Source organism: Xiphophorus hellerii, chromosome 7 (assembly GCF_003331165.1).
Source record: "Xiphophorus hellerii strain 12219 chromosome 7, Xiphophorus_hellerii-4.1, whole genome shotgun sequence".
Lineage (NCBI taxonomy): Eukaryota > Metazoa > Chordata > Actinopteri > Cyprinodontiformes > Poeciliidae > Xiphophorus > Xiphophorus hellerii.
In genome coordinates, this window is record NC_045678.1 from 24415309 (window position 1) to 24441390 (window position 26082).

At 35.9% G+C, this 26082-nt stretch overlaps 1 protein-coding gene across 4 annotated transcripts in view; it reads right to left on the reverse strand.

Moving 5' to 3' along the window:
• Nucleotides 1–26082, reverse strand: part of lrp1bb (low density lipoprotein receptor-related protein 1Bb) — a 338038-nt gene that overhangs the window by 31243 nt on the left and 280713 nt on the right. For 2 of the 4 annotated variants that reach the window (XM_032567548.1, XM_032567546.1), the window contains exons 61-81: nucleotides 24961–25149; nucleotides 24691–24839; nucleotides 24318–24411; nucleotides 24037–24153; nucleotides 23018–23137; nucleotides 22062–22181; nucleotides 17684–17800; nucleotides 16156–16262; nucleotides 13101–13233; nucleotides 11984–12090; nucleotides 11702–11834; nucleotides 10917–11039; nucleotides 10647–10769; nucleotides 7824–7967; nucleotides 7431–7565; nucleotides 6477–6596; nucleotides 6076–6317; nucleotides 5675–5898; nucleotides 4954–5060; nucleotides 2012–2128; nucleotides 1587–1760 (exon numbers count right to left, since the gene is read on the reverse strand). In XM_032567548.1, coding sequence (XP_032423439.1) covers nucleotides 1587–1760; nucleotides 2012–2128; nucleotides 4954–5060; nucleotides 5675–5898; nucleotides 6076–6317; nucleotides 6477–6596; nucleotides 7431–7565; nucleotides 7824–7967; nucleotides 10647–10769; nucleotides 10917–11039; nucleotides 11702–11834; nucleotides 11984–12090; nucleotides 13101–13233; nucleotides 16156–16262; nucleotides 17684–17800; nucleotides 22062–22181; nucleotides 23018–23137; nucleotides 24037–24153; nucleotides 24318–24411; nucleotides 24691–24839; nucleotides 24961–25149 — 2895 coding nt within the window. The remainder of the gene's footprint in view (nucleotides 1–1586; nucleotides 1761–2011; nucleotides 2129–4953; nucleotides 5061–5674; nucleotides 5899–6075; nucleotides 6318–6476; nucleotides 6597–7430; nucleotides 7566–7823; nucleotides 7968–10646; nucleotides 10770–10916; nucleotides 11040–11701; nucleotides 11835–11983; nucleotides 12091–13100; nucleotides 13234–16155; nucleotides 16263–17683; nucleotides 17801–22061; nucleotides 22182–23017; nucleotides 23138–24036; nucleotides 24154–24317; nucleotides 24412–24690; nucleotides 24840–24960; nucleotides 25150–26082) is intronic. The other 2 variants (XM_032567547.1, XM_032567549.1) reach the window with 2 other exon arrangements.

The window sequence follows — 26082 nt, forward strand, 5'->3', positions numbered from 1 at the left end:
AGATTTCATATCTGTCACAAAATATTGTATTTGACTCAAGTTTAATCAATAATTGCAACAACAAAAAATGGCTTAAGCCTCATCAAATCAAAATACACTTCCAGATTTGGAAAAGGGAAAGATTGTGTAGAAAACTAGGTCTTGCTGATGGAGCATAGAGAAAAAGAGAAGAGGTTTCATCATCAACAAGCCAAGAATGTTACAAGTCTTCAACTCCAAGACACACAAGAATATTCAATTTACATTTACATTTTATAAAGAAATGGCAGGTCGAAAATTATTTATTCTATTCTCAATAATCAGTGGAATATTATTTTTTCTTAATTTCAGCAATCAAGACACTTTTTATAATTGCTAACCAGCTTTTTTATGTTTGAAGTTGGAAGGTCTCTTTGCCACCACAATCTGCACTTCAACCACACTTTTTCTTGCCATCAGCAAACCTCTGCCATAATTCTAACTCGATTTTTGACAGTTCTTCCAGGCAGACTTGGCAGTCATTTCAACTGGTTGATGCCCTGTCATGAACCCAGCTTGTGATCATAGTTCACAAATGTTCAGAACTGTTAAGGTCAGGGCTTCAAAAAAACTCAATGTTAGTCTGCTTTATTAATTCAATAACAACTTTTGCCATATGTTTGGGATCATTTCCCAGCTGAAATACTTAGCTCAAGAAAGGTTTCTACCATCTGACACAAACTGTCACCCTCAGATGAAGGAAAATACGTTGATCAGGAACAATCCCGAAACCATTAAGGCTCAAGAATACCATGACCAGGAAACTGCTGAAACACCAGTGTCAAGATAAATATAGACCTCAGTGACTTAAAGTATATTTGGAGAAGTGTAGTTGAGTCTTTAAAGTTTACAAATGCAATATGTACTGTGAAGCATGGGGAAGGTAGTATAAATATGTCCATTATTGTGCTGCCAAATGCTACTGGTGCATTGCACTAGGCGAATAAAATAATGTTAGATCAACAACTATTGGTCGAAACTTGAAGGTTATTGGGTGCTTTAACAGGTGGTCAGAACCACAAAGATAGTTTTAGCATTGATAAAGCAATATGTAAAGCCCTGATCTCAACTATACTGACAATGTACACTATTCTGTCTCTGTGCTCTGAAATCAGGCAATTTACATTATTTCTACCAATTCTGCTAGAGGATTGATTAAGCTAGAGTGTTTCTGATGGCTACGAAAATATGTGGTCATGGTGCAACTTGCTAATGGACATTTGACAACAATATTGGTTAGCCTTTATGTATACTATCCAATGTAGATGAGCGAAAACCCACAATAAATACATTTTATAATGATAGGTGTAATGTGTAAATGAATATTTAGATGAAGGGTTGATTAACATGCAGAACATAGTCTGTATTTAAAAATCTGTGAGATTTTCTGGTTCTTATTTAACTTTAATTTATCTGTAGGTATTTCATTAATACACAGTTGTCTATTTTTTCTTTTGGATATTTTTACATTAAATGGGGTATATGTTGTTATTCTGCTGCTGTAACAAGTGAATTTCCCCACTGTGGGAATGATAAAGGACTACTCTATTTAAATCAGGAGGACTTACCATCTTGCTGTTTGTAACGATGAGCGACAAAAACATTGGTGGGCCTCTCCACCCCCAAATAGAGAATCTCCACCGCCTGTTTGCCGTACTTGTGAATCTTGAAGAGCTCATGTTTTAGTCCAGTTCCATAGATGTAGTCCTCAAATAAATCAATTCTGTATGGCTGAGAAATTCCTGAAGATACAGCAGTGAAAGTGAAATTCAGAATACCGAGGATGCTGAATGTTTGTATCCTGTGACTCAGAAAATAAAAGAAACAATGTTGTGGAGGGCAGATTGATCTTAATACAACCTAGCCTTCTGAGACTCACAGGCAATACTGCTGCAATTATTTGATAAGAAGTTGTGCTGCACGAATACCGTGGGTTTAAATGAAAAAAAAAACAAAATACTTGTACTTTGTTTTTTTTCTCTTCGGGGTTTACCGTGTCTGTCGCTGATTGTCACAAGGGGGTCCGAGCCATCCAATCTCATGCTCCCTATCTGTGAGAGCTCAGGATCAGCCCAGTAAATACGCTGGTTGAAGTAATCAATTGCCAGCCCTGTGGGAGGATGAAGGTAAGCAATTTATTTACCTGACAAATTAAACTGAAATCATTGTAAAATCCTTCAACGCAGGAGACCTTCAGGTCAAGAAAGTCAGATTTGTTGTAGAAGAAGAAGCTGTGTATTTTAAAATCCAATCTTCGTGCTTGTATAGAACATTTCAGCTGTGTACTGATGTTTGGTGGATTTTGGCCATTCAAATTCTTTCACTTTCTCTCAAAACTCTAACTAGAAAACCGAGGACGCCGCTTAGGCATGTAAATTAATCTTTGTTTTTTTCTTCTCAGCTCTGTTATGATGAATTTCTCTCCTTGTGACCGAAACAGAGCATTGGTCTCTTGAATTAAAGGAGGCCAAAGCAGCTTTTCAAAACTAGATCAGCACTAAGAGGCTCCCTCTAGACCTTCAGACACAAACTAAGTGGCTGTTAACTACTCCTTACTTGGTCTTTGTTTTATACTGACTTCAGTGGTGATGTTAGAAAAAAATATATATATTTAAAATAGCTTTAGGATTGTACTGCATAATAAGAAAAAAATTATTGTCTGGCATTTTAACCAAAAGATATTAAGCTTTTATTTTTATCCCTCAGATTCATTGACACCCCTGGAAAAGATTTGTATAAAGGACTAAATAAATTAATCTTTTATTGAAATAGTTTTATCTCACACTGACTGCACAGTTCCAGTTCTTTTTGATGCTTCATTTCTCTGGCTGTAGATATGGGCACAATCAGGTCTATAGATACGGTTTTTTTATTTTTTTTTATTTTTTTACTATAAACACCATTATTACAATCAACACTTGTCTTTCCTGAATGGTATCTTCTTTTGTCTTTCCCATTTTGAGAACATTCAACTTTGGTATATAACATGTAGACTACTTATAATATCCTAATCAACTTCAAAATTTTCTATACATTCTAACATATTTTAAAGAAGTCAGTGCTTTAAGATTGACACCCTGAATGTTCATGTCAGTATATAAAAAAAGTATCACTGGAAAGATTATTTAATGCTAATTATTTACGTAATTAAGTTTAAAGAGTGAAAGCAATTCATTTTCAATTTATTAAACACAATGTCAGGGATATATCAAGTGTTTTTTTTCTTCCTCATAATTTAAATTATTATACTTCACAGCTAACGAACATTCTTATCCTCTCCGTGGCCATGATTATATAAGCTACTGCATCACCTAAACAGCATTTTCTGTTTTAAAATATTTTTTTTAGTTTTTTTTGTGTATTAATCTGAACACCTGAAACAGATTTTTAGATTTTCATTAGCTGTAATCATTAAAATGGAGAAACATATCAACAATGATTCCATACAATATATGAAATTATTATATTTCATAAATTGTGAAATATATACAGTACAGACCAAAAGTTTGGACACACCTTTCTAATTCAATGGGTTTTCTTTATTTTCATTACTATTTATAAGGCAAGAAATCCCACTTATTAACCTGACAGGGCACACCTATGAAGTGAAAACCATTTCAGGTGACTACCTCTTGAAGCTCATCAAGAAAATGCAGTGTGTGCAAACAAAGTAGTAATCACAGCAAAAGGTTGCTACTTTGAAGAAACTAGAATATAAGGGGTATTTTCAGTTGTTTTACACTTTTTTGTTTAGTGCATATTTCCACATGTGTTATTCATAGTTTTGATGCCTTCAGTGTGAATCTACAATGTCAACAGTCATGAAAATAAAGGAAACTCATTGAATTAAAAGGTGTGTCCAAACTTTTGGTCTGTACTGTATATTTAATATATTTCACAATATATGAATATAAATTCATTTCCAGTAGGAAAATTTTGTCTTGAAGTTCACTTTTTGAATGAAATGAACAAATAAAATAACTTTTCAATGGTTCTAATTTATTGAAATGCATATGGAAGTAGCTGAAATTAGAAAAAGCAGTCCTTGAGGGTCTCTGTTGAATTGAGGGAAGCAATAAATACAGACTGCATGTTGGGCTGGCCAACAACACTCAATTACAAAAGCATTATGCTAAGTTGTTTGTGTTGCAGCATTTTGTAGATGTTTTTTTTTTTCATAATATGCCCTTTGAATACAGATTTTAAAAGAAAAACTTTTGAGAAAGAAACATTTATTCCTCCTGTGAAGACACAAAAGATAGTAATTTCAAAGCTTTTTGGCATTAGGACTCACTTAGACTGGGAAACTGCAAATAAAACAATAAATATTCCTAAGGCTTTCTCTCTTTACCAGAGAAACCAATAAATGCTAAAGAGTCTGATTTTACAATGAACTAGAAAATACAGAAATATGTGTACTTTATTGATTAAAGTGTTTTTTTGTTCACCTTGGTATAGTTGTGTTTCATATAATTTCACACGTCTGTTTGCAAAAAAGCACCTATTTATCAAAGTCTAACAAAAAGGTGCTGCTGGTTCAGCTTCAATAGTATCAAAAGGAAGCATTGCAAATTAGTTGAAACGCACTACTACACATCTAGTATACATTAAATGTATCTTTAGTACAAACTTTGGTACAATATATCGTATATAAAAAAACGGTATGACGATTCAAAGGCAAACAAAAAAGTCCTTTGTGTGTTTTCATATTCCATCATACACCACAGAAGGCCACACTGCTTGTATAATCAAAAAGGAATTTATTTTACATGCGTGCATAATCAGTCTCAAAGATGGACTCGCAGGATAAGAAAAACACACACTGTTAATGCGCCTTTTTCCGTTTTCCAGACATCTCCACCGAATGACATCAAGGTAATAAAAAAGTACCATAGAGAGAAAAAACAAACATATAGAAACAATAAAAGCACCTACCAGTGGGTCTCCGAAGATTTTTCTCCAAGAGAACTCTGCGTAATGATCCATCCATGGCTGATTCCTCTATTTGAGAGTGATCGCCAATAACACTCCAGTACATCATTCTGCAAGAAACCATGCAAATAACAGTTCAGGATTCTGCATGAATATAAAATAAATACGACATACAATAAATATTTTATAAATTGCTGCCACAGCCTTTTTTCTCAATTGTTCTAGTGTTTTTTGAATCTTGTACTTACCGTTGTAGCAATAAACATATTGTGAATTAATTCATGAAATAATAGAAATATTTCTCCTACATTTTTATTTACAGCCAAATGTAAAGTAGGATAATGGAATAAGAAAGATTAAAATTCTACCACTATCACTTAAAATGTAGTTATGGTACCTACATCCCATAACTATGGGCTACATCCCATGGTACCATACGTACATGGTACAGGTACCATATGTACCGTACATACCATAAGCTGGTTTTGCAATATTAAACTTCACACTAATTCTGTTAGTTTTATATAATTACACAACTGGTAGTAAAAGTTTACATTTTTTCAAAAACATTACTTCTACATGGTATTAAAAAGTAAAGTCCAAAAATGTTTAAATGTGGAATTCATATTATAATTTTAATAATCCTATTCATTCCACAAAGCTATAAGAATAATGCATTTTAAGGAGTGTGATCAAGAAAAGAGTGTCTGAGTACACAACTCACCCCCTGGCTGGGTTTACAGTAATGGCATATGGCTCTCCTGCTATGTCCGTAATCAAGCGAGTGCAATTTGGTCCCTTAAGTTGGCCCACATTTATGGAATATCGTAATTTAGTCCAGTGGGCTGTGTAATAGCTGAACCAGTGCATCCGGGAGTGATCAGTCCAATAAATGTTTCCCGTGATCCAGTCAGCAGAAATGTCTCTAGGACGACGGAAATCTGAACACTGCAATGCATAAAAAGCAGGCTCTCTTATTCAAATCCTGTGCGTGCATCATCTAAATTTGTCATATAAAAGGCAACGCAGTAAAACATCACAAAACACAATTTATAAACTCAGACAACTCATGAAGCAATAGCAGTTTTGGATAGATGGACAAATAAAGGCACAGGGAGCACTTACAATGTTCTTAACATTTGCTTTTGTTTGGCCTCTTTCAAGAGTGTCCTTGTAAAAGATCCCACCAGGGTTAAACTGGGTAGCCCATATAAACTTTTGCTGATGAAACAGAACATCCATCCCAATAATGCGAGCATTGTCCTCAATGTGAGTGAGCAGTTTATGTCCCTGGCTCTGGTTATATGGATACACAAAGCTTCGGATTTCAGTGTCGTTGGCTATGTAAAGCACTCTGTCATCTTGTCCTGCAAAGACAGTTGTTAATTTGAAAAACAAAAAGGAAATTAAAGCTTGTATAAATTATTAACAACCTACCCTGTGCAGTTAAAGCAGGATACATAAAAATAGATCAAACAAATGTAAGCCGAGCTTTAAACTGGAACACATTTTGATAATATTCATACCTTTAACAACACAGTTGCCGTTCATCTCCTTATAGTTCCGATCGCATGTACATTTATAGGATCCTTTAGTGTTTGTGCAGTAATGAGGACATGTGTCAAACTGGAGACACTCATTCATCTCTGGAAAACAATGATATTCGTAACATCATTACAAATCTATATTTTTCTGTGTCGCTGAAACAAAGTGCAGAGTTAAAAAATATAATGGGCAACAACTTTAATTTTCCTTGTCCTGCCTTCCTTCCACATGAGGTGAAAAGTGTTTCATCTGTTCCTGGAAAGTTCAAGTAACTTGTGACACATGCCCTACAACAGAATTTTTCTGAGCACATTTCAAATGTTTTTATGCCTTTCTATTATTTCTCCTCTAAAAACCGCAATGCGGTAATGTTGGTTTATCTGTCCTACTTGTCTAACAATGTTCCTTTTAAATTTAAATTATTTCTCTTTATCTTCACTCATGGTGTTGAAGAGAACAACTATCTTTGCAGTTGAGCTCATACATCTATTTATTTGATAATTTAGCAGAGAAATTAGATTTTAAATTGAAAATGTTGCTTATTTCGTCAATATTGATTTTGATTAAAATGCAATTAATTGGGATTATTTAATTAAAGACCCTGCAATTAACTCCAATAAAAATTTACTCAAGTACCACCACTAATTACACCTTTTTGCTGATAATGAACAGACCTCTGTGATGATGAGTTGTCTACTAAACCACTGGAACAAGACAATAAAATATATATTTTCCATCTTAACATTTTGTTGAAGTTTTAGAGATTTTTGTTTATAAAATTCATTCATCCATTACTTGTCTATACCCCCTGCTATGAAATTCCCCATAATCTTAACCTTTAAAAGCCTACAAGTATAAAATTAGCAAAAGTTTTAGCAAATGACTCCCACCATTTACTTGAGTAACAAACAAACACAGAAATACTTATACGTTACCTTCACACTGGCCTGTCTTTTGGTTCCTCTTGAAACCAGGTTTGCACTGACATATCGCATTAGCATTTGTTTGGTTGCAAATTGCATCCTCCCCACATGGATTTGTTTTCTTTCCGCATACATCTCCACTGGAAACTACAAATAAATACAAGTCTTTGATTATGCCTCTGAATCTCAGTTGACTGCTGGGGTTTTCCTTTGATGTGCAACAGCTAAGAGTGCATCCTAATCACTCACACCGAACACAACACACCTCAAACATTTATTATCACAAACAACAAAACCTTGCATCTCAAATGAGAAGATTGCTGATAACCTCACAGTGAGCTACACTGCATCTCTTGCAGAAGCTTCAAAGATATCTTTGCAAAAGTTACCAGCTGGTGTCCTTACATGACTTGCAGTCCTGCTCGTCTGAGCCACCGTCGCCGCAGTCATTGAAGAGGTCACACTGAAGCTGCATTGGGATGCAACGTTGATTACTGCAGGTGAACTCTGTCTTCCCACAAGGTCGAGGCCTTCCAGCTACCACCTCTGCTTTGAAAAAAAAAGGACAGAAAACATAGAAAAGTAAATACAAATCTTTTTTTAAAAATATGGAATTAAAGAGCTGAAGAGTTAATACAGTTGTATTAACTCGGTTGCAACTGTCAGAGGCAGGTCAAACACTGGAACATTGATTGAACTCATTCTTTCCAAACAGTTCATATCGAAAAAGGACAAGTTATTTTTTATCTGTTTTTTTTATTTTTTTGGAAAATAATAACATACTAGAGCTACTTCAACATGGAAAAATCTAACAGAGTGATTACATAGTTCTATTTATTGAGGGGCGAGTTCTCTAAACTATTTGTTTATATCAAATGGGTATAAATCTGAGTTGTTCATGTTTCTAATTTTGAAAAAGAATATAAAGTAAACCTGCCCTTTCAAAAGCTCTACCAAGCAAACAAACTTATACCTGCTTTTGTCAAAGTAACTAAGTGAAATGATCACGTAAAACTAACAAATGATCATTGGCATGTGTTTCTTTGTTAATTTAAAAATATTTTATTTATGAACTTTAACTTAAGTTTTAAAAAATATAGCATTTGGTAGTATATATGGGCATGTTTTGTCTGAATGCGATTAGTGTAATCTGCTTTTGAATCCAGTGCAAAATCATAGCAAATTTTAGATACAAAACAGTTGAAAAAATTGGAGCAGTTTGGACTGCTTTGTAAGTTTCCTCTTGGAAAGACATCACGCAATTATTGTTATTGCAAAGCAGAATTGGGAACAATTTTTTTCCCCGTTTTTGTTCATTGTAATCGCTATTTTGAGCTGATGTCTGAAATAAATTCAAAGTTAGTGTTTCAAGACCTTCTTAGCAAGTTTGTGCTTACCTGGAGACACTCATTCATCTCTGGAAAACAATAATTTTTGTAATATCCTCCATGTGTTCTGCTTTTCTCAGCAACACCATTTCTAGCACAGGTTAAAGCCGATGATAATAAATAGAATTATTTAAGTCATTTCTAGGCTTCAACATTTAACACAATTCCACGGCAAATTTGGAATTGTTTTGATAAATAATTTATTCAATATATTCACTCCTTGTATACCTGCTAGAATTCAACCTGCACTCATCTTTATACCATCACCTCAAAAAGAAATATGTAATATCTTGTCCCACTGAGACAGGACAGCACCACTGTTTTTGTTTTAGGATACAAATTTCCTCCACATGTTTGATGTGTGACCAGTTAAGTTATAGCTAGCTAACCATTTGTTGCCCACCATGCAGTGTTTTTATGTTTTTATGATCTGACAAAGCACATAAAATGTTTTATTATAAGTATTATCTTAAAACTTTCTGGGAGTGCATAGCTTGTTTCATACTATTCAGCAGTGGGAATATCATTGAACACTAAACAATTCAGAGTATTGGCATATGTCAGTGTGAAGAAAGCACAGGGTTGTTTAACTAAAAACACAAACTGAAAGAGTGCAGTGTGGGATTTAGAGTATTGCACTTCTTGCGAGGCGGTGTGCTTGCTCACAAGGTATTTTCTCAGAAGTTACTGTTATTGGCTTTGGAGTTCTGATGTTTGCTTGACGCCGTTGCTCAGCTTCACTGCACACTAAATTGAAATCTTCACTTGATTCAAAGCATTCAGCACTGCATTCCCAGCAGCTGAATGAATCTCACACAGCAGAGCTTATAAAGCAGCCAATCGATTAGATGTTAAACACAGGAGAAAAAGATGAGCAGCCTGTCGGCATCGTTCTTGATGGTAATGTATGATATATGAACAAAGCAATGGGTGACGTGAATTTCAACTGTAGGCTGCATAAACTCCAAGCACTGCACCATATATACATAAACAAACTGTGTCTAAGTGAGGCCTATTGATTGTAATAACTTTAATGTGCTTAGAGACGGATGGCTTATTGGCAAAAACTAAAATTTGAGTAACTTGGATTGACTGCAGTACAAAAATATTGATCGTCACATCCCCACAGCAAATGACAGTTAATGTGTCAATTTTCAGTTTAAGGAATGTACACAATTACATCTTTTCTACAGCTAGTCGAGAAAGAGGCTATTATCTTAGCGGCAGGTAAAATTACAGTTTGAATTTCATCTTCCCATTTTTTTCTGTGTATCGAAAAAAAAAAAATTATGTTTGGCACTCTCCAACAATGTGAGAATGAAAAGGAAAGGAGCATAATGAAGTGACGGGGAGGAGGACGATGGGATTAAGATGAAATTGAGGAGATGGATAGATGGAAGAGGCATACAATGGTGAGAGGTAATGGACTGAGGTAAGAGATGGATGAGGGTCTCAATGGAATCAGAGAGAAAGATGAATGAAAAACGAGAGAAACAAGAGAATGTTAAAAAACAGGAGCTATTTCTCATTTTTTTCTCTTTGTGAGAATTTACAGACAGCTTGTGCCGAGGAAAGATGTCAGGACAGCAGAAAAGGGAGAATCAAAGCGTTCGGAAACATTAAAATGGGTATAGGACACAAAAGCTAAAACTATTTTGTACATATTTCCCTTGACATTGAAATGAAAAAAAAGAAGAAATAATAAATAAAAAGCCACAAATCTGAACATACAGTAAGTGGAAACAATATCTGTTTCAATGTTTATCAACCACCAAATGTTCATACATTTTCTACATAAACAACCTTTTTGCAGAATCAAATGTTTGCTTCCTGAGCTCACCGCATTCTTCTTCATCCGAATTGTCGCCGCAGTCATCCACTTTGTTGCAGACTTGGTCCATGCGCAGACAAACATGATCGTTTCTACAGCGGAAAGGCCTTGTAGGTGGGCAAGGAAGCTTAGCTGGAGGCCAAAAGATGGAAAAACAAATTAATTTGCTGTTGGAATTTAAGAGAAGCAGCAACATCTTTTCTCTAGGGGTACAGAGAAGTAAAAAAATGGATCAAGTGGCTTTTAGGTGCTATCTTGTGAGTGGTATTTTAAACTTACCACACATTTCTGCATCTTCATCAGAGTTATCGCCACAGTCATCCTTGCCATCACATACCCATGTGTGGAGCTTGCATAAGGTGTTATTACAGATGAATTCATCGGCTCGACAGAAAAATGTTCCTGCAGTCACATAAAGTTTCCACAATTTTTATCACAGCAAGTTAGGTAAAAAAGTACAACAGTTTCAGATATCATGGATTATCTTACCTCGTTAAATCAAAAGGCTAAAACTCTTTCTGTATTGTATCTTTAGCTACATTTTCATCTGTATTATGTTTGCTATCTTCTCATCTCCTGTCAGTACTTTTAAAAAACAAAAACTGGGTGTAAGAGCTTGATTTTTTTTGTGACTTTGGTAAACCACACAGGGTCAGAAATATACATACAGCCTAAAAAAACCACACATATCTACTGCCCTATATATAATCCTTTCTTACAGGGAAAGTTACATATGGCTTTTAGACCAAATGGGTGGATATGTACAGTACAGACCAAAAGTTTGGACACAACTGTGTGTCCAAACTTTTGGTCTGTACTCAATAGAGACCAAAAGTTTGGACACACAGTTGTGTCCAAACTTTTGGTCTGTACTGTATATATGTGAGCCTTTGTTTCTAAATGTGGGCCAGTCTGAACTGAAAAACAAAATCTCCTGGAAAAAGAAAACATCAAATGCATTATTTTAAAAAAAATCATGTCTATTATGAGTATACCTAACCTTCTTACTGGAACTATATGACAAAACATATTGCAGTTTTATCAAAGTTTTTCCTTCTTTTTACCATGGTTACAGTTTTCTTCATCGCTGTGATCCATGCAGTCCAACACGTCATCACATCGCCAGCGTCGAGGGATGCAGTGAGCGCGATTCAGGCACAGAAATTCATCCTCTCTGCACTCCTTCACACAACCAATCTGTCCACAGCAACAAAATACAAAATCCTCAAGCAGTAACCATGAAAAATAGACTCTTTACACAATAATCTGCTGGAGCACTATTCACAATAAACACACATTGGTGTGTGATGCCCTTAATTCCTGGAAACGTGTGAAGGTTTACTGACCTCATCTGAGCCATCAAGGCAGTTGTCATGTCCATCACACCTCAGGCTGGCTGACACACACCCTCCACTGGCACACACATACTCATTTACAGAGCAAGATGGGCCCACTGGAAGAAAAAGCGCCAAGATATTATTTACTGAAGATGCAGCACTTTCGTTGTCTTAACTATTACAAAGCTCAGACTAGCACTATCCTGACAGAAAAACCAATCTTAAAGAGCGATGATTTCTCTTAAAAGTATTTCTTCAGTGATGACATGATTACAGCACTTGATTTTGCTACAAAACTGAACTGAAACAATAGATTTTTATATTTTCAGGATCTGCTTCTAAAACTGATTTGCACATTTCTTAAGGACCTCTGAGAACTGTGCTTATAATGTATTTTGGTTTTGGGTGTTGGTCTATTTGCCAATTCACCATACTTCTTAGGCAGACAATGACAACTAATGTTTTAAAAGAACATTTCAATAAGACTGACTTCTATTTGTCAAAAATGGAATAATAATCAATGGAATTAGAGTGTTATATAAAGTTCTCAGGAAAAAAAATTAATAAAATGACTAACGCTAGCATTCTTATGATGATTCACAAGATAGAGAAACTGTTACACAATGATTAGATAAGTGATTCTGAAAAGTGAACAGAAATTGGTGTAAGCTTAGAATAGAGCAGAGGAAAACTGAAAAATCCTTCAAATCAATTGTCAAATAATAACCTATTGACTAATATTGAGGGGCCCCCTTCACTTCCAATATATTTTCAAAATAGACAAAGAGATACGGAGTTTGGTAGTTTTTTCTTTTTTTGGATTGTAAGACGTGCTTCTGAGTGAAGCGTTTCTTCTACAGACATGAATAAAACCATTTCTGAATATCTGGGGGTGGGATGAACACTTCTAGTTTATTCATTATTCAATTCCTCTGATTCCTTTCACAGCAGTCTGCCAAAGATGGACTGATTCTGTTTGTCAAAGCAGAGATCCATTCACTTATCACTAGTTATAATGTGATAATATATCAACCTCAATATCTGAACATTTTGTTTGTCTGCAGAACATGCAGCCATCCTTTGAGCAAAGATGAAAATCATTTGAGTTATTTTGCTAGGTTCACACCTGTTCCATGGCAGTTTTTTTCATCTTCCCCCATCTTGCAGTCTTCTTGACCGTCACACAACCACTTGAGTGAGATGCAGAGGTTGTTGTGACACCGAAACTGGTCATCTGCACAGCGCGCCTCACAGCCTCTCTGAGAACAAATTCAGAGAATAAGAAAGTAAAAAAAAAACAAAAAAGAATCTAGATTTATAATCATTTGTATTTCACACCAATGATTATACATTACATAAATCATTAGTTACTTTTGTAAAAATAATGTGATGATCCACAAATTTGTATTAAAATATTAAAAGCTGACAACACAAGCAATAAAACATGTTCCTACACAGCTTATCTTAAGCAAAATAAAAGGAAGATATTAGTTTAGAATATGTAAATCTATCTATGTTTGTACTAAATGTAAAAGAAAAAATGTTTTTGTACAGTGATTAGTGATACTAATCAGTTACAAATAAGATTTTTAACTGGATCTTAGTTTTTAAGTGATTAACTTTTGTGCCAAATATAGACAGGAAACTCCACAGTCACAGTAAGAAAGTCAAAGGTTTATGGAGAATGACCATACTAAGATCCTGCAGGATGTCCTTGACTAAACTGACAAAGCAGTGGTGGCTAACCAGTCAGTGAGGTTTTCGACTAGGCAGACAATTGGGCAATAGTGGTTACAACATCAACAGCCACATTAAGGATTGATCAAGAAGGAACTTGAAAAATTCAAGGAACAGGACTCAAAGAGGAGGAAATCCCTTGAACTCTGTGCCCAGAAGAGCATAACCTTAGGAACAGCTAAGATCCTGCACAGAACATACAGAACCCCAAGATAAAGTAGAACTGCCAAAGAGGAAAGAGTGTTTGTAAAGCCTTTGGGTTGTTTTGGGGATAAGGACTGAAAAGATTTTCAACTTCAACACTGAGCTGAGGGAAAAGAGGAAGAAATAGGGATTGCAAAATTATTTTAAAAGGATGGTATGTACTTTCCAGTCATAAGTGCTGTTTCATAGCACAATCAAGTATCTAAGTTACCTTCAGTTGTTGCCTTTCTATGTATATCAAACATAACATGAAAGAAATTTGACTTTACACTTCATTGCTTTGAAATTGGACATGTGTCTCTTAAAGAAACCTTTACTCTTTCTGACACTCTGCCTTCAGCTCGTCGTCACAACAATCCTTCTCATTATGGCATTCGCAAATTAGGCGTGTTGCAGTGAGAAGTTGTAAGTTTGAAAAGCTCAGCAGACAGGTAGTTCAACCAGGTGTTTGCTAATTGCTGCTGCTACTAGTTTGGTGGAACTGGGAGTGGATGTCTTGGGGTAGGGGTATTCTGTGAGGACAACAACAAAGCTATGCTTAAGACTGCAGTTGCAAGAAGCTTTGTAGAAATAAGCAGCACATTGTATGAGCAAGCGTTTAGGTATTCTGAATGGCTTCTACTAGAGATTTAAGGATTTCTCAAACATGCAGGAAAGAATCAAAGGAACACTCCAAGTACCTTTTGAATACCTGGAGTGTACAAACATGACATAAAGCTCAAAATAGTCAATTTTACATAACCCCCTTAAAAACAACTACTTAATTTGGCTGATAATAAGTAAACACCTACTAATGCCCACTGACATTAAAAACTAGCAATCTGTGTTAAAGCAATAAAACTGGTCATAAAATGAAAATATGCAAAGGTGGCACTATTCTGGAAAATGTTACTGAACTTTAACAACTACTGCAAGCTAATGATATACTAATGCAGTCCTCAAACCTTACAGTCCACCCATAGCTTCAAAGGTTTGCAAATAGGTGAAGAGGCGGTGCTTTTTTAAATGTGCTTTGAGTTCTCTGAAAAAATAGATGAACTGTTTTTAAACTCAGCTAGAGGACTCTGAAAAGAACTTAATCATTACTTTTACAAAGTCATGAGAAACCCTCTCAGTTTTTTTCTGTTAGGACTCGTGCCCAGTAGAAACACACTCCTTTAAGATAATTTCACCCATTTATACCAAACTAAATGGGTGAAATTGGACCATTCCTTCTGGGTGTTTATTTTTGACCTTAATTTAATGTCTTACTTAAAAGTATTTGCAAACATGAATTCAGAAAGTGAACACTTGGGATAAACTTCACAAAGGGTTAATTAGGGTCGGAGCACCTGCATGCCAAGAGATTACATATAAAACAAATATTATGAATGTTAACGAGGGCAAAATATTAAAAAGAATAATGAATTTTAACAACAAGCTTTTGTCCTTGTATTATGCATCACAAAACAACATTATCTGTAATAGGGCTTTATTTCTTCATTTTTAATGCAAATGTTATTTTCCCATGCACTGCTAAAATGAATGCGCATTTAGGTTCATTTTGTCACATATTATCAGCGTCAAATTACAAAAACAGTTATAAGCTTTAAGAATAAAGATATTCAGGCGGCTGAATGAACAAAACAACCAGTCTTTGTTAGGTCTACAGGCATGAAGGATTAGGATTACCAAAAGCAAATTAATATGGTTTTTCATGCTCTAGTGCATTGGAAGGTACAATAATTCATCACAGTAAAATATCCTGTACTGTTCTTTAGTGTGACAACCATGGCGAGGAGATTTATATCAGCACAGTGAAATATAACTAAAACAGGAATTTTTAAAGAGTTAAATAAAATTTTAAAATAAATCATACTTGAGCTATGTCTGTACTGACAAACTGAACAAGTGATCAGATACAGAGAAAAATACATTACCTCTATGCTATAATTTGGCTTCTGTAATTTATGAGTGTTGGTGACCCAATTATGTCGTTTTGATCTCTTTTCACGATATTACACTCTTGATATTACAACCTTTAATTTTAATGCAAGCTACCTATTGACCCACTAATTACACATTAGTTAACACGTAACGATTTAATGGGGTATGATGGACATCCTCGCTGTTCAGGCTAATAAAAACTCACATGCCAGACAGCCCAAAATGTAGGTGTCATAGCTTTGCTTGTGAAGTCATTTTATGTGGCAAATTTAATTCTTAAAAATAAACAAAAACAGTAAAACTCAGGAACTGACCTCATCTGAATTATCCAAGCAGTCATAATCTCCGTCACAGCGGAATCGGGACGAAATGCACTCTCCATTTGCACAGGCAAAGTCTTTGTGGTTACAGGTGACAGGCTCTGTATAGGAAACAGAACACCCACATTTTATTAATTCACACATGTTCATGAATTTTGTGCTAAAGCAATGGTAAAAATGATTACTGTCCTGAATCAATTCCAGATGCTAGCTTAACTTTAAATACATGTTGTTGGTTTACTGTAAGCTACAGGCAGGCTACAATTTTAAAGTAGTGCAGAAAATCTCTCCTTCTGTTTGGAGGACATTCTACCAGAGAAATCCTCTTCAATAAGAGAAAGCCCAGACGGAGCACTGAGAGGAAATTATTATTAATGGGGTTGTGTAGAAAAGCAATGGCCAGGCTGATTATGTATTTATGATTATTGCAACTAAGAGTAAAACATATTATGGTAAAATTTTAAGCTCACGTTGCTCATTGGTTTTATAGAGTTTCAGTGTGGGACTTGCTATCTGCAAATAGATGTCCTTAAAAGGCTTGGATTGAATTAAACTATATGGATCAGCATATGCCTGGTAAAAACTTTATGTTTTATCCTTTAGTGTAATTTTGTATTCAAAACTGGGAAAGGCTAAAAGACTTTAGAAAACAGTGTCTGCCAAATGCATAAGCATAAACATAAGTCAAAATATACCCATTGATTGTGGCTCTCATAATCAGGAGTAAGAATTTCTCACTGAAACCAAGAATCTTGTGCCTGCTATTTAGGAGTAGTCTCTCCCTAAGGACAATATTAGACTGGTGCTAAACAGCTGGATTAGATTCATCGTCTGGGCCCTCCCTTGTTATCATGGGCTGTTAGCTAACCATGGGCATGTATTATGAGTTGTGCTGTAAGACAGACTCCCACCAGGCATTGCAGCAAAATCTGATTTGCAGCCCCTCTATTGTCTGCTGGTCCAGCTGCTTTATGTCTTTTTTCCCATCCAATTCTTGACTGGCCTTTATTTGCATTTTAAGTGACATTAATAGGTTTGGAGGCTCAAGCATCTAATAAATCATGCAAAATGTGCACACGCTGCAAAAAAAAAAGCACACAGAGTCTATGCATGAGCTCATACAACACACAGGCAAACAATTCCCCCCACGCAAATACAAAGAGTTGAGTACACAACAGGATGTGAGATTTAACAAGGTGGGTTAGCAGTGACACTTCATGAGTAGATAAAGTAGCCCAAGAGTCTACGCTTAACTTTGTTCTCAGAAAAGAAACACTGATATTAAGAGTGCGCTTAAAAGAGGGAGTTGAGTCATGTTGAATTGATAAAGAAGAACCACCCTGAATGCACAAACTGCATATATTATTTCTGAGAATGGGACAAGGCGTTGTTATGGTTGGTGAGAAAAGCAGTCAGGTGTCCTCAAGGGCGTCAAATTCTTCACGGTGCGTGCGAAGCATCAATAGTGTATACAAGCACGTAAACCGAGGTAACAGCACGTGAAGTTGTCAGGTATACTCACTGCAGTTCTCCTCGTCTGAGCCGTCTCCGCAGTCGTTCTGGCTGTCACACCTCCAGTGGTCTGGTATGCAGTTGTTATTCTCACAGCGGAATTCATGAGGTCCACAGGTCTTTTCATCTTTTTCATCAGGAGCAAGAAATAGAAAAAAAAGCATACAGAGGAAAATGGCTTCAAAGAGCATGAATATTAATACAGCACTCGCTATCATATTTTTAAAGTGTAATCATCGTTTCCTCAGGGTTTCCCTGAGCAAGTCTGACTGTGAGCTCAAAACACAGCATGCATTCAAACAGCTAATACACCGTAAGATGAAATACCTGACTCTGCTGCCAGGTCTGCTCAGCCGATCGGTGACAAAAAGTTGGCGAAACTGAACATTTCTAAGTATGACTTGTGTTTCCTTTTAAGCCACATTCAAGCTGTGATTCTGCTCCTTTCAGCATTATCGCAGACAAGATGCGACAGTGATCGAGAAGTAAAATGGGAAATACTCTACCATACTGTTTGGCTTTCTTTTTTTGATTAGTTGCTGTACTGAAAATGTATACTTCTTGAGCATTCCATGCTGTTTTGTTTTACTGTCCTATCTATTTTAGGCTCTATATTATGATCTCACAAGATGTACTCTTGACAATGTGACAGAAAGAAAGAAAAAAAACAACTTTTGTTCAATTACCAAGAGCAATAAACTCAAGATATTAACATAATGGGTTCACTCAGTTAAATCTGAGGTTTGAATTAATCTTTCAGAATATTTACATAGAAAACTAATATTCTCAAGGCACAATTTTCAGGGACAATGATGAGCATAGAACATCTCTGTGTGGTTAATTGTCCACTATACAGGGTAGGCTGCTTTTACTGGGACACTATCTGGGATAAAATTATGAAAACAAAAAAAGAAATACTGACTCATGCAGTGGGAAAAGTTTCTCAAGTATTTTAATATGAAATCATAATATCTAGCCATGGATTAAGACAATATGTTTGTGTTTGGAGTCAAATATATATTCTTATTAAGTAGAAAAAAGTAAGATAGAAGCAGTTCAGGGTTGCTTTGGGTATTTCCATCAGACATTTTACTCTGCATTATTATCCTTACATAGATAAGTCAATGGAAGCTTAAGTGAATTCTACAACAACTAGACTAATGTTTATTTAAAATTCCACCACATTTCTTCAAAAATGTTTTTTTTAAATATAATTATCCTGACTTAATTTATAAAAGTATTCTTTCAACAGACATCATCGAGGGATAATAGCCCCGGTGACGTTATCAGCTGGGACGAGACGTGGGTGAAGAAGTAGGTGGCAGATTCCGCCTGAATCTCTTTCTTACATGACAGCAGGCGGAGAAACAGGAAGGTGCAAGAGGCAGCAATTCAATAAGGAGCAGCTTGGTTGCATTCCGCATTTAAATGTAAAAGGGAGAATAATTTGGAAATATGACTCTTTTGGGTCAGAGCTCATTAAAAAAGTGACATGAACAACATTCTTTGGCTATCAGAGGTGTTTTAAGTGTAGAAAAAATAGGCATAAATGAAGATAAGTCATTTGCTAAAAGTTTGTTTGCTCAAACAATCTGAGGAGCAAAAACCATCTGTGATAAACATAAAGTGGTTCATTTTATTTTTACTTATTGAGCTTTGCTAGAGGATCTTCTAAGGTTATCACTCCTAGAAGCAGAAGTAAAAAGAACAATGCTACATGAAACAGAATGAGCTTACAAAGAAATCCATAGCATCAAAGCATGAGGATAAACTGGATGGTGTTTAGTCAAAGCCAGACCCAGTCATTGTGCTCTGAAATAGTTGCGACAGTCACAGTAAAACATCCCCACATCAACTCACATAACAAAAACAAACTAACTGGACATAATTCCTACGTTTCAATTGTACTGAGACAGGAGACAAATGTCCTAAAAGCAACTGAAATATTCCAAGATGTGGTGTAATTTAAGGGAAATATGGAGAAGTGAGGGTTTGTGGGAGTTATTTAATGCCTGTATCTCAGCGAAAGAGGTAGAAATAATCTATAAACAAGAGATAAGGAAGAATCTAGTATCAGGATTCCAGCCTGATATCCCTTACAGTGAACCATATCAACTACTGTCACTTTACCTTCTCACTGCTGAAAATAAAATTGTCCAAAAAGCAAATCTCCATTTTCTCCACAATGAGTTGATGCATGTATCAACTAGAAAAACAAAATCACTAAATCAAAAACAAAACAACAAAAAAACAGAAAAGTACATAACTACTGCAGTGTGAAGATTATACTTTTTTTTCCCGTTTAATAGCATTTGCATATAAACATATAAGCATTTCAGAGGAATTACAAATTTATGATATGCTTAGTTTAAGATTAATTCTGTTTTAGTCAAATATATTGGTGCTCCCTTGCATGGATCTTACACCCCACTCTCCCTTTCCTCTCACTTCTTGACTTGGTATCAAAACATAACAGAACAAAAAACTAATTAAATTTTAACAGTAAAGGCAAAAAAGCAATAAATCAGTCTTGGTTGTGCTGGTTGTTGCATCACAGGCCATGTTCAGATCTGGCAAGAACAGCCATTCTGGGAATGATCAAATCAAGCAGTGCCATCACACCTAGGCAGAACTAAATATATGTGTGAAAGCACAAAAATCAAAATAAGAACAGTGCTTTCAGACCGTCTAGTAACGGACAATAGCGATCAGACAATAGCAATATCACATGGACATCCTTGCCTTAAAAATGTATATTTTATAAACAGCTTATTAAAAAAATCTGACAATCCTGTTGGCTCGTTTAAAACAACCAGATATGTGAGGGAATAATTTAAGTTTTTTTTGTTTTTTTTTCCTGCTGACAGTTTTAATGAATTCCTTGTTGAAATCCTCATAAATGAAGAAACAATGTTCTATTGGGACTGATAAGGAAATGATATGGGTTTCTCTGCTGTGAAAGCTTTGTTATTGTTTTTGGAGCTGACTGTACCTCCTGTGGTCACTGTTTATTAAAACCTCCCATTGTGATCAAATTTTTCTTGTTTTGTCCTCAACCATGTGCAAAAGTAAAAATTGTAAAGAAACTGGTCTTGAAGGCAAGTTTTATTGAAGGTAAGTTTTGATTTTTTTCATGAAAACTGTAATGGTCAGGATCCTTTAAACTTCCTTCATCCCACTCCAATGCCCTTTAATATGTTGTATAATTTATCTTACTTTGAGCGTTGCAGCTCAAATAATTTCTCAAAAATGCAGCACAGGGGAGCCTGAACCAGCACTTAAATATTAAAACATACAAACACTGTGCTTGTGGTGTTGTTGACAACCAACGTAGTCATTTAACTACATTGCTCAGCATGTGGAAAAAGTAACTCTACCTGAATTTTGAAGCCTTATGTGCCTTACTGAAGGCCTGGGTCCTTTTGACTTTAAATAATCGATAAAATCAAAGCAGTTTTTATTTGTATAATACCAGATTACATCAATGTTAAACGATGTTCAATATTAAATACCTTGAAAAAGTACTAACTGAATGCAGAGACAACTACTAAATCAAATTTTAACAGTTTGTTCTACAGATACATTGTGCCACAACTGGCCCTTTGAGGAGATTTATGATCTTGATATGGCCCAAAAAGAAAATGAGCTCAACATCTCTGCCTTAGGTGAAAGGCCATAGTTAAAACTGGTTAAAATAAAAGCTGATTCATCCAGCCCAGATGATACTGCTAGGTCTGAGCAAAAGTCGTAAACATATAAAACAAACAATAATTTTAAACTTAACAATTACTTTGTGTCATCTCTTTATAAGAGATTCTGACACAGGAAGCAAGTCTAAAACTAATGAAGTTACTGATTTGAACTGAATTTTCAGTCTGATGAAAGCCTTTTAATCTACAAAAAAAGTATCATGAGTTTTAGAAAACATATTTTCACTGATATTTTAATCCCCTTGTTGGTACAATGAACCAGTAATGTTACATTTCTGTTCTCGCTACAGGGATGGCTGCTCTTTTTCGCATGATGTAACAAACTCTCTCACTGCAGGTTCAAAGAAAGTTTAAACTCAGCTCACATCCATTCAAGCCACCAAAACATTGTGTGATTTTATAATTGAGAGATTATACCACTGCTTCTTTAGTAACTAGACAGTTAAGAGTTGTATCGAAATTGTTAATTTGTGTTGTTAACTGGCAAGAACATCTTTGACAATGCTAGCAGGTGGCCTTGAAGGCATCTAGATTCAGCTGAGAGTCGGATCAGAGGAACAAGTAACATGACTGAATCACTCTGAGTCAGACCAGAATAAACTCAAGGGTAAAATTAATCACAATCTAAGCAGATTCATATGAGTGTTCTTTCTGGGAAACTAATGTCACATAACTCACCACAGTTAGCCTCATCTGACCCGTCTGCACAGTCGGGGTCCTCATCACAAACCCAAAGCTTGGAGATGCAGTGCATTGATGCCTTACACTGGAACTGGTCAGGGGAGCAGGTGCTTTCAGCTGTATTCAGAAAAAAAAAGAGTATGAAAGAGAAGAGCAACATCTTTCATCATTCAGGATGAATTTTTTTCTCCATAGAAAGACCTGACTCATCATGGAATGCTACCACGATGCAAGACACAGTGAAGAAGCAAATTATGCCTCACGAACATCTTCTTTGCCCTCATTTTTCATGCTATATTACAACAAGGTAGGAGCAGCTTCTTTTTTATATAATGTGACATTGTTTCAAATAGCATTTTAATTTGAATGGCGAAGTGTTCATTACAAAAGTGTATTCAAAAACACATCCAATCATGCTGGTAGTTTAAGCAGGGCTGAAGTAATTAGCTTCACTTTAATTAAAGTCTTTTTTCTCCTCCTGACTTTCTCGCAATCTCCTTCCCTCGCTCTCACCCCTTCTGTAATCATCGGAAAGACAAACTCATCCGGCGAAAAGTCTTGAATAGGGTGTGATATTCTGATGAGTTACATCACTGCAGACAAAATCTGCTCTTATCCTCTATGCAATTCAATTTCTAATCCCTTTTCACAAGAGCAGGCCATAACACAAGTTGTCTCCAGAATGCCTAATGAGGACTACATAGTCTTAACGGTGTGTTGTATGCAGTTCAAGTACAGGCATGAAATAAAGGTTTTTAAAAAAAATGCTAAATTAGGATGCTTATTTCATGATCTGTAACAATTTAAAAAATACATACATAAAGACTTTGTGCACTATATATATTATTTTTAGTTTTTTTGAAGTGCTTGCACAAACATATCCAATTCTTCTTATTACAATGCCTTATTAATAGTTACTTCAGACAATAAAAAGTAATGTTGCAAACTCTCACGGCAGTCTGTCTCATCCTCTCCGTCACCACAGTCGTCCTGACCGTTGCAGCGCAGGTTTAGAGGGATACATTTCTGTTTTCTGGTGCACTTGAACTGGCCTGACAGGCAGATGTATGTCTCTAGGAGGAAAAACAGCAAGCGGGAGAGCAACATCAAACAAAACGAAAAAACACCATAAACACATTTATCACTACACTAAATACTTAATGTAAGAAAAGTACGACAGAAATATTTTAAAAAGCTCTGAATATGCTTCTAATTACTTTGCAATTCTGACTAAAACCTGACAATATGTAAATGAGTTGGGTTAGGATCTGTAAGAATAAGATTAGAAGAAAAATAAGAAAATGAGTGGAATATGATTAATGTTGGATTTTCATGATTTCTGCCAATGCACAGCACTGGTGATCCGGAGAACGGTCGGTGCATCTTGTAGGAGTGGTCTACATTTTAGTTCAAATCGTTCATCAACTGAGGTCATTTATTCTGGGCCTGTTCATATCCACCTACGAGGCATCCTGTTATTTTCCCTATTTGCCCATTATATTTACCCATGGTGAGTCTGGGGCAATGCTTGTACTCCGCTCAATTTGTGTCCAAGTATTTTTTTCAGTAAACCTCTTACTATTTGCTCTTATGTCAGTTTATCTTTCATCATGCAGCTTTGGATTTGTCATTAAGCCTCTTTAACTCCCTTCAGAGTCTAACTTCTAATATGACACCCATAGAAAAACCACAAAATGACTAAATGCATGTTTACTTTCAATCCTGTTCACTTTTATTACCAGTGAGCCTCTTAACTTAGAACTTATATGATTTGTAATAAAAGGAAGTGTGTTTCTGTAAGTATGAATCTTTAGGTTACTATTCTATAATCAACTAGTTGTTTGTTTTTATAATAACTCACATTAAGTCCCAATAAAATACACTTATGTTTGTGCTTTTACATCAACATGTGAAAAAGTGAATGACATGAATATTTTTTCAGGTACTCCAGAAGAGTAAACTATCCACTTACCACAGTTAGCCTCATCCGTGTTGTCACCGCAGTCATTCTCTCCGTCACAGATGAAGGGAGGAAGAGCACAAAGGCCTGTACCACACTGAAAACGCCCAGGCTGACATTTGAATTCCGCTGTTTAAAATCAAGCATAACCCAGTGTGCAATTAGAAATAAAAATGGCACATATATTATAAAAGAGGTCAAAGCTCTGACTAACAGGTAACCAAAACAAGGAAATAGAGAGAAAAAACCAACATGTTTTTGCCCCAGAGTTTATGTTTTTTTTTCCCACTTACGGCAATCAGGGGGTTCGTCTGAGCCATCCCCACAGTCATCCACCGTGTCACACTTCCACCAGAAAGGGATGCACTCATCTGTCCCACAGCGAAACTATGTTGGAATAAAAGAGACAAAAAAGAAGAGGAGTGGGTGAACACAATTTGAAGTCAACATGCATTCTCGACTGCCTGGTTAGACTTCTACGTTCTTCAAAGCCAGAGTTAAAATCAATACCCAAACATTTCCTTCACCCTTCATGTCAGAAAAAAAAGCCCATGAAAGTAAAGCAATTTGCCTTCAGGTGGAACAGTGCTGATCAGAACAGAGGAGCAAACAACATGATCACAGCAGGTGTAGACATGGTGGGGAAGGAGGAAGAAAGGAGCTGACCTGACTGGAGGTGCAGTTGGAGAGGCAGGTTTTGTTGTCGGCAGCAAGGTAAAAGTTTGTGGGACAGGCACATTTGTGTTCCCCACCAGGGGAAAGAAGACATAAATGGCTGCATCCACCATTTGCAATCTGGCACTGGTGCTTGGGTACTGGACAGCAAAATACAAATACAAGACAGAGCTCAAACAGTCTGACATCAGGCATGTTTTTCTTCCAGCTGAAAAAAACAACAACTAAGGAACAAACATGAGCGTTTGATGCACTATTTACCTTCAGGCTGCCGTAGTGAGTGGTAGACCTTGATTGATTTGATGGCTTGCCAGGAGTTGAGGAGCTCAATCGCTTGAGTGCCTGTAGTCTTGTGAGCACGTCGGAGTGATTTGGACTTCCCATCAGTCCAATACACAAAGTCCTCAAACAAAGTCAGTGCCATTACTCCTTGGATGTGGTCATAGGACACTAAAAAAGGAAGTCATATGTTAAGTTCTCTATCTGAACAGGGTTAATATCATCCAAAATCCCTTGGAGATTAAAGAAGTTCAACAGATTTAATAATAGATCTGTCATGATTTTCAAAATAGAGTTTTTAGATAGTTAAATAATATTTTTTGATATTTTAAATGATAATAAAATACAGTGCTTTTCACATTTCATAATGTTACAACCACAATATTCATTAGTTTTATGTGACAGATCAACGCAAAATAGTGAAGAGGAAATTTTACATGGTTTCCAAAATTTTCTAGAACCACTTCTGCATCAGATTTGCACTTTTAGAGTCAGTAATTTTTACTCAGTGTTTCTCTTCAAATCAGTTCATAGTAAGAAATGGGTGGAAAGTATCTTCGAACATCAACTTTTAAATCTTGTCAAAGGTTGTCAATTGGATTCAAGTCTAAATTTTGACTAGGTCATTGTGACTCAATGATTATTATTTGATCTACACCAACAATCTCAACTCCATTTCTTAAGAGCTACAATCCCACAACTTTTAGATGCAGTCAACCTCCAACACACCTGACTCAGATTATCTTAAAATTACCTCGCCAACATTTCATGGAGTTCTGCAGCGGCCTAGTAAGAAGCATTTGATTTAGGTGTTAGAGAAAGGATGAATGTAAAAATGCAACAACAGATGTTTAGAACTGGAGTTTCTTAGTTTCCTAATCTAAACCATCCCATTGTTCCTCTAGCTGTAAAGAACATCTTTTGGCTGTTTGTGTGATTAAACCAGTTCTTCCTAAGCCTGTCCATTTAGGAAAATGGGCATTTCTTGTTTTCTTGCAGTTGTGTGCCTGTTCAGATATTTTCTCATTTTCTAATCGCAAGTTGATGGTAAGCTGTAAGAATGTCCAAACTTCACCATTTGTACTCTTTATCCCTGGCCTAAAT